Raw genomic sequence first — 14222 nt, forward strand, 5'->3', positions numbered from 1 at the left:
CAATATAATACCAACAAGGAATCATCTAGCTGTACAATGTCGTCAAAGGAGAGCAGCAGTGTATGGGCTATAGGAGGAAAGATGCAAAAGTGGAAAGATGAAAATGGTAGAGGACCCAGTATACAGAGGAAAAAAAGGACAAAGTGTGTTGAAAAACACGAAATGTTTTGAAAACCAACAAGATGAACCATATTAACATTGATGTCTTCTCTCAAGAAAATAATTGGAGTATTTTAACTTATCACATAACCAGTGATTAAAGGCCATCTTTGAGCAATCATCACCAACCCAAATAACTTCTTTAAAGCAAACTCATTGCCATGTTCATTCTCAGCTCACCCCAACAACTTTTGAGACATGCAGTCATGTCCACTTCCAAAAGAGGGAATGATTATCAATGGTTTCCACAATCAAACAGCAATAAACAGCAATCATTGGCTGTCACAACCTTATTACGGCTGATAAAGGCAGCTAAATAATAACATGCAGTCAAACATACACAAGACGTCAAATTCAGTGTTCTGTCTTTTTAATGACTGATATCAATTTGTCTAAATACATTAATACATACTCGAAAGATCATATCATACAACTCAAGATGAGGCAGGACAAGATGCAGCAAAGTAGATCTGGCTGGCAGATTAATGACGAGATGAGACGAGCTCATTGGTCACATCTACACTTCCCAGCAAGGCCGGTACACCCTTCCCACCATGCACCTCATGGTGTCCCTCCTGACAATGGAGATGCTGGGGTTCAGGTCCTGGTCAGCCTCTCTGCGGTCCAGGGTCAGGGCTCTGTCAAGTCCTGCAGCTGCAGCTTTCAGCTTGTAGAGAGGAAGTCCTCTGTTCAGGTTCTTCCACATGCCTGAGTCTGCCAACACGATGATCTTGGAGCTCCCGCTTCTGACTGAATCAGGGTTTTTATCGGCCACCTCTTCGTTCAGTAGAGAGTCTAGAGTATCTTGCTCCAAGGCTGTGTCCTCCATCTTGCCCATCGGGATCGCCATGGACGGTGTGTAGCTCTCCAAGAAAAGTGCCAAGGCAAAGATGACGGAGAGGACCGAGTCTCTCATCTTGGAGAATGAGGATCTTCGTAGAGGTTGATGTTGCAGGTTGACGTGATCTCAAGCTCGTTCAGGCTGTTCTGACTCTGAGATGTCCGTCTTCCTCTTTTATACCGCTTGGACCTCCAGGATTAGCCACGTTTTCATCACTGCTGTTCTTCTTGTTTGTGTTTCAGGATATTAACAACAGTATGACGACATGGTTGATGAGATCCTTAACAATGCTGAAGTGTTTTATCTGGTTTATCACAGCTCCTCTGTGGCTGGTCTTTCTAAAGTCTGCGAGAATGAAACAGTGGGAAGACGTAATTCCAAAAACCTTGCCCTTTAAAAGAACTAGAGTGGATTACCCACCCGTTGACTACCCTGTGGTTAAGGCCTCTTAATGATACGTACTCCCCTCTCATGGATGCCTTATAATAATGTTCAATATGGGATTTCAGGTGGGATTACAGTTGAAAAGTAAACAAATAATAATTGAAGAGCTTAGTGTGCATGTGACACCGGGAAAACCAGCAGGGTTCTTTGTAGACGTATTGAGAGGAAATTCACAATTTCACTGATGTAAGGCTTTGGAGAAGATAGGAAACATCACTTAATTCAGAGCATGTCCGCTACATCTGCTACTTGTGCTTTTAGACATTTTTGCTAAATGTATTAAAACTAAAAACCAGAAATACCTTAATATTAGTACCTTAGAATTCAGACCCCTTGTTAATAGACTCGAAATTGAGCTGAGGTGCATCCTGTTTCCATTGATCATCCTTGAGATGTTTCTACAACTTGATTAGAGTCCACCTGTGGTAAATTCAATTGATTGGACATGATTTGGAAAGGCACACACCTGTCTACATAAGGTCCCACAGTTGACAGTGCATGTCAGAGCAAAAACCAAGCCATGAGGTCGAAGGAATTCTCCGTAGAGCTCCGAGACAGGATTGTGTAGAGGCACAGATCTGGGGAAGGATACCAAAAAATATCTGCAGCGTTGAAGGTCCCCAAAAACACAGTGACCTCCATCATTCCTAAATGGAAGAATTTTGGAACCACCAGGACTCTTCCTAGAGCTGGCCGCCCGGCGAAACTGAGCAGTTAGGGGAGAAGGGCCTTGGTCAGGGAGGTGACCAAGAACCCAATGGTCACTCTGACAGAGCTATAGAGTTCCTCTGTGGAGATGGGAGAACCTTCCAGAAGGACAACCATCTCTGCAGCACTCCACCAATCAGGTCTTTATGGTAGAGTGGCCAGACGGAAGCCACTCCTCAGTAAAAGCCACATGACAGCCCACTTGGAGTTTGCCAAAAGGCACCTAAAGGACTCTCAGACCTTGAGAAACAAGATTCTCTGGTCTGATGAAACCGAGATTGAACTCTTTGGCCTGAATTCGAAGCGTCACATCTGGAGGAAACCTGGCACCATCCCTACAGTGAATCTAGGTGGTGGCAGCATCAAGCTGTACGGATGTTTTTCAGCTGCAGGGACTGGGAGACGAGTCAGGATCAAGCCAAAGATGAACGGAGCAACGTACAGAGAGATCCTTGATGCTCCAGAGCGCTCAGGACCACAGAATGGGGCAAAGGTTCACCTTCCAACAGGACAATGACCCTAAGCACTCTGCTAAGACAACGCTGGAGTGGCTCTGAATGTCCTTGAGTGACCCAGTCAGAGCCCGGAATTGAACCCGATCAAACATTTCTGGAGAGACCTGTAAATAGCTGTTCAACCAGACAGAGCTTGAGAGGATCTGCAGAGAAGAATGGGAGAAACTCCCCAAATACAGGTGTGCCAAGCTTGTAGTGTCATGCCCAATAAGACGCGATGCTGTAATTGCTGCCAAAGGTGCTTCAAGTAAAGGGTCTGAATACTTATGTAAATGTGATTTTGCAAAAATGTCTAAAAACCTATTTTGCTTTGTCATTATGAGTAATTGTGTGTAGATTAATGAGGGAAAAAATTATGTAATACATTTTAGAATAAGGCTCTATCCTCACAATATGTGGAAAAAGTCAAGAGGTCTGAATACTTTCTGAAGGCAATATACCTCCTGTAAGAAACCTATGATCTGTGAAACATACAAGACACAGACAACATCTTGGTGTCTAAATCTAAAGCACCACTCTGGAAATGTTACATGTTTGAAGAGTATATTGTTACAAACAATATGCCTAAAAATAAATGAATGTGAAAGTGTATATTTGAGAGCACACTGTAAGGAGTATAAAGAAACCAATATGTTGCCTGTATCATGTATGATTCACAGATCATAGGGTCTTTCGAGGCATGCATAAGTCTAAAAAGGGCCTAAAATGGCCAATTAATGATTTTCTCGAAAATGGTTTGTGATACCGCCGCTGTATCCGCCACGGAGCCGCAGTCAAACGACCACCCCTCATCACTGTCAAACGCTCCCTAAAACACTTCTGTGAGCAGGCCTTTCTAATCGACCTGGCCCGGGTATCCTGGAAGGACATTGACCTCATCCCGTCAGTTGAGGATGCCTGGTCATTCTTTAAAAGTAACTTCCTCACCATTTTAGATAAGCATGCTCCGTTCAAAAAATGCAGAACCAAGAACAGATACAGCCCTTGGTTCACTCCAGACCTGACTGCCCTCGACCAGCACAAAAACATCCTGTGGCGGACTGCAATAGCATCGAATAGCCCCCGTGATATGCAACTGTTCAGGGAAGTCAGGAACCAATACACGCAGTCAGTCAGGAAAGCTAAGGCCAGCTTCTTCAGGCAGAAGTTTGCATCCTGTAGCTCCAACTCCAAAAAGTTCTGGGACACTGTGAAGTCCATGGAGAACAAGAGTACCTCCTCCCAGCTGCCCACTGCACTGAGGCTAGGTAACACGGTCTCCACCGATAAATCCACGATTATCGAAAGCTTCAATAAGCACTTCTCAACGGCTGGCCATGCCTTCCGCCTGGCTACTCCAACCTCGGCCAACAGCTCCGCCCCCCGCAGCTCCTCGCCCAAGCCTCTCCAGGTTCTCCTTTACCCAAATCCAGATAGCAGATGTTCTGAAAGAGCTGCAAAACCTAGACCCGTACAAATCAGCTGGGCTTGACAATCTGGACCCTCTATTTCTGAAACTATCTGCCGCCATTGTCGCAACCCCTATTACCAGCCTGTTCAACCTCTCTTTCATATCGTCTGAGATCCCCAAGGATTGGAAAGCTGCCGCAGTCATCCCCCTCTTCAAAGGGAGACACCCTGGACCCAAACTGCTATAGACCTATATCCATCCTGCCCTGCCTATCTAAGGTCTTCGAAAGCCAAGTCAACAAACAGGTCACTGACCATCTCGAATCCCACCGTACCTTCTCCGCTGTGCAATCTGGTTTCCGAGCCGGTCACGGGTGCACCTCAGCCACGCTCAAGGTACTAAACGATATCATAACCGCCATCGATAAAAGACAGTACTGTGCAGCCGTCTTCATCGACCTCGCCAAGGCTTTCGACTCTGTCAATCACCATATTCTTATCGGCAGACTCAATAGCCTCGGTTTCTCGGATGACTGCCTTGCCTGGTTCACCAATTACTTTGCAGACAGAGTTCAGTGTGTCAAATCGGAGGGCATGCTGTCCGGTCCTCTGGCAGTCTCTATGGGGGTGCCACAGGGTTCAATTCTCGGGCCGACTCTTTTCTCTGTATATATCAATGATGTTGCTCTTGCTGCGGGCGATTCCCTGATCCACCTCTACGCAGACGACACCATTCTATATACTTTCGGCCCGTCATTGGACACTGTGCTATCTAACCTCCAAACGAGCTTCAATGCCATACAGCACTCCTTCCGTGGCCTCCAACTGCTCTTAAACGCGAGTAAAACCAAATGCATGCTTTTCAACCGATCGCTGCCTGCACCCGCATGCCCGACTAGCATCACCACCCTGGATGGTTCCGACCTTGAATATGTGGACATCTATAAGTACCTAGGTGTCTGGCTAGACTGCAAACTCTCCTTCCAGACTCACATCAAACATCTCCAATCGAAAATCAAATCAAGAGTCGGCTTTCTATTCCGCAACAAAGCCTCCTTCACTCACGCCGCCAAGCTTACCCTAGTAAAACTGACTATCCTACCGATCCTCGATTTCGGCGATGTCATCTACAAAATGGCTTCCAACACTCTACTCAGCAAACTGGATGCAGTCTATCATAGTGCCATCCGTTTTGTCACCAAAGCACCTTATACCACCCACCACTGCGACTTGTATGCTCTAGTCGGCTGGCCCTCGCTACATATTCGTCGCCAGACCCACTGGCTCCAGGTCATCTACAAGTCCATGCTAGGTAAAGCTCCGCCTTATCTCAGTTCACTGGTCACGATGGCAACACCCATCCGTAGCACACGCTCCAGCAGGTGTATCTCACTGATCATCCCTAAAGCCAACACCTCATTTGGCCGCCTTTCGTTCCAGTACTCTGCTGCCTGTGACTGGAACGAACTGCAAAAATCGCTGAAGTTGGAGACTTTTATCTCCCTCACCAACTTCAAACATCAGCTATCCGAGCAGCTAACCGATCGCTGCAGCTGTACATAGTCTATTGGTAAATAGCCCACCCATTTTCACCTACCTCATCCCCATACTGTTTTTATACTGTTTTTTTTATTTATTTATTTACTTTTCTGCTCTTTTGCACACCAATATCTCTACCTGTACATGACCATCTGATCATTTATCACCCCAGTGTTAATCTGCAAAATTGTATTATTCGCCTACCTCCTCATGCCTTTTGCACACATTGTATATAGACTGCCCATTTTTTTTTCTACTGTGTTATTGACTTGTTAATTGCTTACTCCATGTGTAACTCTGTGTTGTCTGTTCACACTGCTATGCTTTATCTTGGCCAGGTCGCAGTTGCAAATGAGAACTTGTTCTCAACTAGCCTACCTGGTTAAATAAAGGTGAAATAAAAAAAATAAAAATAAAAATACGAATGTAAAACAACCTTCCTCCCAATAAACTTCCTATGTGATAATTGCCAATAACCTGAGATAACAAAAATATTTTCCGCTGGCATGAAGTAGCCCTAAATCCTTTTTTGCTCACTTACTGGTACATGCATATTTACAACCTTACCTAATTAGGAATAGCAGACAGGGAGTTAAAGGTCACTGCTCACATAGCCCTCGGTGTGACGTTGTCGTGTTCAAAGTCAGCATTGCAAGAGACATCCACAAAAAAAGGAGATGTTGGCTGGTGGACCGTCAATGTTTCGCTTGCCTTGATGAGCTTTGATGATTCATAGTGATGACCTCAGGTCAAATAACTTTTAAAATATGCAAAACTCTTCCAAAAAAGTGTGTATTTTATATAGAACAATTATTATTGTTCTATAAATACTACATCTTGGAACTCTTGCCTGTTCCCGGTCTCAGCTTTTGTTTGACAAGGGTTAGTTTTTGTCCAGTGGTTGAACCCAGCTGTAACATACCTGAACTTGGAAGATGTTTTTGTCTCTTGGGGTAGTTTCACAAGACATTTTAAAGAACTTGATCACTAAAGATACGTGGTTCGTCCTTGATATTCAGACATCATTAGCACGCATATACAGTGTGAAAATTACACCCTGAAAAGTTCTCTCACAGTTCCCCAATTAAGAGGAATAAACTTGAAGTAGAGGGTATATATGTGTGTGAAAAATGCTTTAATAATGGCCTCCTTTAATGTTCTTATCCCTTCTCCTTGTTCTTTAAAACAACTGTTGAAGGGGATCTAAAAGTTGGCATTATTGTTCTCAGCAATTAAAGACTCCAGCCTTCTCTATCTGCAGGTGACTGTTCAATGTAAAAAAATATAAAATAATGGATGTGAAGTCGACTGGTTCCAATGAGGGATGTGGTCGTGAGTGAAAAATGATTTAACTGCACCGCAACTCAAAATCAAAGAGGATGCCATTTAAAATCAAGCAACAGAGACCAAATCTACATTTCATAAGAATTTTGTATGATAATCATGGAAGCTTTGTACGATAGAGAAGGAAAGAGATTTATCAGGATGCAGAACTCACTTCTTAATGCCATTACTGTCCTCAAACAAATAAAAAACATTCATTTAAGCGCTTGATATTTCTTCTAAATCAAAACAACCTTAAAACGAATATCGAATTTATATGAAAAGCACTTAGACACAGCAGTAGGCATGTACTTACTTAGATGAAATATTTTCAAATAGGCCAACAGTTTATCATGGGTCACATTAAGATCATGGGTCACATTAAGATCATTAAGGCCATTCTGAAATGTGTGCAATTTCTAAAACTATTACCTTTAATGGCTTCTAGTCTGGAACAAATTGCATAAATTATTTTAGTGTTGTTACTGTTACTACCGGTGTGGCCAGATGGGACATGCCATGGACCATTTGTTATTGAAAAGCGTGGCTGTGTTCTGCATGGTCAAAGCTGGCAAATCTGTGATGACTAATAAGCCTGGCATTTTACAATTTCTTCACCTTGTTTTTGCTATTGCTTACAGGGCTCATGTACTGCATTTGTCTCACATCCTGGGACATACATTTAGACTAATAATTCTTATCTCAAGCATTTCTAAGTAACTAACATGCTCCATTTTTAGGAGGTGGTTGGGATGGGGTAAAGCATGTTTGGCAGGCCTTCTGTTCCACACGAGAACATGTTAGGACCAACCAGATGCATCCAAGGGGGGCTATGCTAGGGTGACTGAAACAGGACATCATGACTATAAGTGACTATTAAACAGGACATCATGGCTATAAATCTCATTTTGTTTGTGGATGGAAAAAGCTATCACTATCTGAAAATCCAGGGAGGGTGACAGGAATCAGGACAAGTGGAGAAACCGCTCAAACAGACTGACATCACTGAAAGTTGTGGAAAACACAGAGTAATGACATGGTGAAGATGTAACTGAAACTGCATTCAACTGTTATAACCTATGATTGAACTGATGATAAAACAGAACCTTCCAAATTGTATTGTTGATCCATTCATTTATGACTTTCCTTATAAACCCTGCGAAGACAAACAGTCCGAACCCTACCTAATTATTCATTCGGAGTATGGAACTGTATTGAGCTCTGTATGTGTCCAGTAGTGTTGTAGATACTGTAGTTATAACAGAGCAGCCTGGTCTCATAGACTAGACGTAACATAGTCAAATCTAGGACACTCAAATTAGCATCATATGTTATGTTTGGTATGGTTACATAAGGTTACTTAAGGCAAAAATGAAAGTAGGGTGGTTTGTCGGGGTGTATGGATAGGCGTATTATGTGAAGGTCTGCAACCCAAACGTTGCAAGTTTGAATCTCATCACGGACAGATTTAGCATTTTAGCAACTTTCCAACTACTTACTACCTTGCAGCTAAATAGCATGTTAACTAACCCTTCCCCTAACCTTAACCTAACTCCTAACCCTAATCTTAACCCTAACCTTAACCCCTAACCCTAACCCATAGCCTAGCTAAATTGCAATTCGTAACATATTATATGAAATGGATGATGGACATCCACAGATGAATACATACCATACGAAACATAACATATCATACTAAGTGGAGTGTCATGGATTTACATTTACTATGTTACGTCTACCCCTGACTCCAGGTTGAACAGAGAGAGGGGTGTTTATCTGTTGGTGGCCGGTGTGTTTCAGGCCTCTCTCTCGCCAGGTGTTTGCTTGGTGATGTGTGTGGTTATTGGATTACAGCTGTATGCCACATGTCCATGACAGACCTGACTATAACATAGCTGGGGTTCTTGTTTTATGTGCCCATCCAATACTATGGACACCATTCTATTTAATTCTGTCATAAATACCTGCTAAAATAGGCCGTCAAGACAACATGAAACACTGCAGACTTTTTATACTCCTCCGAATGCATTTTTTTAAAATCCAGATATTTTCCTGACTTTCCTCTCCTGGAAAGTTGAGTGGCAGAGAGTACCCTTTCCATGTTTGCCCCTTGACCAAGGAGAAGGTGCAGCTGCCAGTCCAGAGAATGCCCTCAAGGTGTTTGTGTGTTACAGAGAATCATCCATAAGTGCAACACTGCTACACCTCCTCAAAAGAAGAAAAAAAAAACTTTGGAAGTGTGAGGCCAAGATGTGCAGACCAGCTGACTATGCTGACGGGTGCCAACCCAAACACAAGGCCTCAGCTCAGGGGTTTTGAGGGGGGGAAAGACCCCAGCCGCGCACCGAGGGGAGACAGTGCCTCTCACATAACGCAGGGCCCTTCTGCACACAGCAGCGCACCTCTTTAAAACAACACCAAGAGGCAGGCCGCACCGTACAGGCTAAAGTGTTATTCCAGCTAGGTAAACACAGGGCACAGATCTAACAGTGATGAATGCCACATATTAACAGGCACAAATTGAATTATGTTGTTGAAATTTGATGGCAGTGCATTCTGCCGACCAGTTTGAGGTCGATTGAAATCTTTGCGTCTTTCCGCATACGGCATGAGGATTTCTGAAACCAAGACGCACACAGAGGACTCCCCTTCCAGAGGAAGGTTTTCAAAGAAGCCACTAGTAGGGATGACATTGCCCTCCAGTCTTCTATGTAGCCCGGTGAAGTACCTAGACAAAGTCATCTAGTACATCCTAGTTAAAGATAATAACTGTCAGCCTACCAGGGTAATGTATTGACATGCACACTTCTTATGATGGGCTGTAGAGAACTTTCATGCAGCATGGACCATTGTATCGAGAGATGAAGAGAAACTACAGGCTTTGACTGGGCTTCGGTGACAGTACGGATCTGGTGATAGGTATCCGAGACAGTGGCTCATTTAGGGTCTAAATGGAAGACAGAAGTGCTGATCTGATGTAAGGTCAGTTTTGCTCTATCTTTACCTAATGGATAAGGTCAGGCTTGGACAGAAATCGGTAGATGATAGCTAATCCTAGATCTGAGGCCACCTCCATCTAAAGACCAACTGTAAGTGTCTGAACTGTGAGGGGGTCGCTTAATGCAATAACAGACAAAAAGCCATCTTCTCCTCTTTGAGCACATAAGGATATAAAATCCCCCACATACATATACACACCCATGTCACACAAAGAGATCTACAGAGATACCAGTAGTCATGGTGATGGTCAGACATGTAATCAAGAAGCGGAGTATAATTAGCAACACAAGCACCCAGGGAGTTGTGTAAGAAAGATTTAAAAAATAACATTTTGAAGAATGTGACATTTTGTTCTTAGTGAAGCGACAGAATAATGAATGATACATATGGACATGCTCGGGAGAATGTGATCCTTTTCCAAATTACACTCGCCAAAGTGACCACCCATTAGCCACACTGTTAATAATGGATGAGGTGACGTTGTTCCAAGCCTCTGGAGTATGACATGTTGTATTTCTAAAGGGCTTTGCAACATTTGAGTCTAAAGCTTAGACTATTTTTTTAAACTGGGAAAGAGTAAATGGTTTGTACTGTGCGAGACCTTTTCACTGTCTTTTTAGGGCAAAACACTTGTTATCAAAGTGTTAATTCAATTAATTAGTTCATGGCATGATGTGTTGCCAAATTGTTATTGTGCTCCCATGTGGAAATGATACAAAGAGAAAATGTCTGAAGCAATACTGATGATTTCACGCAAAAACAAAAGTTGTCATAGAACAAAATTATTCATAAATCTCAGTGGGAGGATCGTTTTGTGCCATATGAAACATCGTAGCTTGGCTGTCTAGCTACAAGAAAACATTGGTTTGATTTCTGACCACGGTTTATACTGTGGAGATAGACCATTCCAGGCACATGGGCTTTCTAATCGCTCATGTAAAAAAAAGACCTGAGCGGTTAAGCCTTAACAAGAAACTTGTCTGTTGTGTTGCTCAGTAACAGGAGCCATGCAGGCGCTTTATGCTATAACTCAGTGATTTGTCTGTTTGTGACGTGTGTTTTTGTTTTTTGTCTCCTTCCAGACTCATACTAAGCACCTCCAATCCAAAATGAAATCTAGAATCGGCTTCCTATTTCACAACAAAGCCTCCTTCACTCATGATGCCAAACATACCCTCGTAAAACTGACTATCCTACCTATCCTCAACTTCAGCGATGTCATTTACAAAATAGCCTACAACACTCTACTCAGAAATTTGGATGCAGTCTATCACAGTGCCATCCGTTTTGTCACCAAAGCCCCATATACTACCCACCACTGCGACCTGTATGCTCTGGTTGGCTGGTCCTCGCTACATATTCGTCGCCAAACCCACTGGCTCCAGGTCATCTATAAGTCTTCGCTAGGTAAATCTCTGCCTTTTCTCAGTTCACTGGTCACCATAGCAAAACCCACCCGTAGCACGCGCTCCAGCAAGTATATTTCACTGGTCATCCCCAAAGCCAACACCTCCTTTGGCCACCTTTCCTTCCAGTTCTCTGCTGCCAACGACTGGAACGAATTGCAAAAATCACTGAAGTTGGAGACTTATATCTCCCTCACTAACTTCAAGCATCAGCTGTCAGAGCAGCTTACCGATCACTGCAGCTGTACACAGCCCATCTGTAAATAACCCATCCATCCAACTACTTACCTCATCCCCATATTATTTATGTTTTTCTGCTCTTTTGCACACCAGTATTTCTACTTGCACATCCTCATCTGCACATCTATCACTCCAGTGTTAATTGCTAAATTGTAATTACTTTGCCACTATGGCCTATTTATTGCCTTACCTCCTTACTTAATTTGCACATACTGTATACAGATATTTCTATTGTGTTATTGACTGTACGTTTGTTTATCCCATGTGTAACTCTGTGTTGTTGTTTTTGTCGCACTGCTTTGCTTTATCTTGGCCAGGTCGCAGTTGTAAATGAGAACTTGTTCTCAACTGGCCTATCTGGTTAAATAAAGGTGAAATTATTATTATTATTATTTTAAACCTTCCATCCTCTACATAACCTTTTCATTGGTCTTTCCTCTCACAAGAGACACCGTGGTCTGTATTATAAACAATTATAAACATTGTCTGCATCAGACACAAACACACTCATGGACACAAACGAACACAGCCCACACACACAGCCCACACACACACACACAGTTCTAAGATACTACTATCTATATCTGCCTGAACTACCACTACTATCTCTGCCTCAACTACCACGTATCCCTATACATTGATATGGTAGTGGTAGTCCTTGTGTATAGCTTAATTATTGTGTTTTATTTGTATCTTTATTTAACTCTGCATCATTAGGAAGAGCATGTAAGTAAGCATTTCACAGTAAGGTCTACAGCTGTTGTATTCAGTGCATAATACAAATAACATTTGATTGGATATTTTTTTAGCCAGAGACATGTGGTTTCTTCAAGAGCAGAACGTGTTGACATTTTTGGATGAAATGGCTGTCTAGTGAATAGACAGGAAACAACATTTAAACGTTACTCCATTCTCTGGACAGCTGTTAAGAATCAGTGTTTACCCTCCCATCTCTCTCCGCATCCCAAGGGTCTCGGGAGAAAACGTGCCGTGACTGACTGCTTTGTGCACAACCAATGGGCACATCTGAGGACAAATCCATCCACCCTTTTTAGAGCATGTGTTGACTATATGTCATGTAGTTGCTCAGTGCAAATACTGAAAATAGGGTATGAAATAAGGGTGTGGACACAAATGCACATTGAGTGATGTGAATGTTTGCTGCATAAAATAGCGCCTTATGTGCCAAATTATATTACAATTTTACACCAAGGATTCCATCAAAGGAAAATGTGATACCCCATGATGAATGGACTCTTGTGCAACATTATTGAAGTTTTATTTACCATTTTCCAAACTGTTAAAACCAATTAGCCTAAATATAATTTAATTTTGTGAAGCATGTTTCTAACTACAACTTAAAGGGGAAATCTGCCATTGCTACATCCGTTTTTGGACTTATAAATTAATAATACAGACGTAGGATCTTAATTTGAGCACTCTTTTGTTGCTGAGAATTTTCCTGCACCTCAGATGAGCTTTGTGATTTACACAAATTCACTGAAAACTCACACTAACACAGTTATATTAACACTATTGCACTTTTCATGTAGCCTACTTTTGGCCTGATAATAGCCTAACCACCAATCAAGCAACATTAAGGACTAAATGCTAAAATCCTGTTGCTGCAGGATTATTTTGGTGAGATGATATAGGTCAAATTAAGATCCCACATCTGTATACCCATTGATTCTTGAAGAATAGCCTATAACTTAAAGGCCTCATCAAATCAAATCAAATCGAATCAAATTGATTTATATAGCCCTTCGTACATCAGCTGATATCTCAAAGTGCTGTACAGAAACCCAGCCTAAAACCCCAAACACCAAGCAATGCAGGTGTAGAAGCACGGTGGCTAGGAAAAACTCCCTAGAAAGGCCAAAACCTAGGAAGAAACCTAGAGAGGAACCAGGCTATGTGGGGTGGCCAGTCCTCTTCTGGCTGTGCCGGGTGGAGATTATAACAGAACATGGCTAAGATGTTCAAATGTTCATAAATGACCAGCATGGTCAAATAATAATAAGGCAGAACAGTTGAAACTGGAGCAGCAGCACAGTCAGGTGGAAGTTGAAACTGGAGCAGCAGCATGGCCAGGTGGACTGGGGACAGCAAGGAGTCATCATGTCAGGTAGTCCTGGGGCATGGTCCTAGGGCTCAGGTCAGTTGAAACTGGAACAGCAGCATGGCCAGGTGGACTGGGGACAGCAAGGAGTCATCATGTCAGGTAGTCCTGGGGCATGGTCCTAGGGCTCAGGTCCTCCGAGAGGGAGAAAGAAAGAGAGAAGGAGAGAATTAGAGAACGCACACTTAGATTCACACAGGACACCGAATAGGACAGGAGAAGTACTCCAGATATAACAAACTGACCCCAGTCCCCCGACACATAAACTACTGCGGCATAAATACTGGAGGCTGAGACAGGAGGGGTCAGGAGACACTGTGGCCCCATCATGAGCTTAGTTTAACTGTTGTACCCCATCAGAACCTAAGATATAAGATTGTTTTTCTCCAATGTTTGTAAACAATACACATTTAAATGCTTTTTATACTGTTCAACATACCTTGAGTCAATTGAAGCTTATCCTCAATACTGACAAACCTAAACTAATGGTGTTTTCTAAAGCAAGAAATAGACCTCTGAACCTTTCACCTATTACT

General features: G+C 42.7%; 1 protein-coding gene across 1 annotated transcript; it reads right to left on the reverse strand.

Moving 5' to 3' along the window:
- Positions 1–676: 676 nt before the first annotated feature.
- On the reverse strand, positions 677–1090 carry LOC115147019 (pro-MCH 2). Its single transcript, XM_029689009.2, has one exon. It carries the CDS (start codon positions 1073–1075, stop codon positions 677–679), a length of 399 nt encoding a protein of 132 aa, XP_029544869.2. The 5' UTR covers positions 1076–1090.
- Between the last annotated feature and the right edge of the window lie 13132 nt (positions 1091–14222).

The sequence above is a fragment of the Oncorhynchus nerka genome, linkage group LG19, assembly GCF_034236695.1.
Source record: "Oncorhynchus nerka isolate Pitt River linkage group LG19, Oner_Uvic_2.0, whole genome shotgun sequence".
Lineage (NCBI taxonomy): Eukaryota > Metazoa > Chordata > Actinopteri > Salmoniformes > Salmonidae > Oncorhynchus > Oncorhynchus nerka.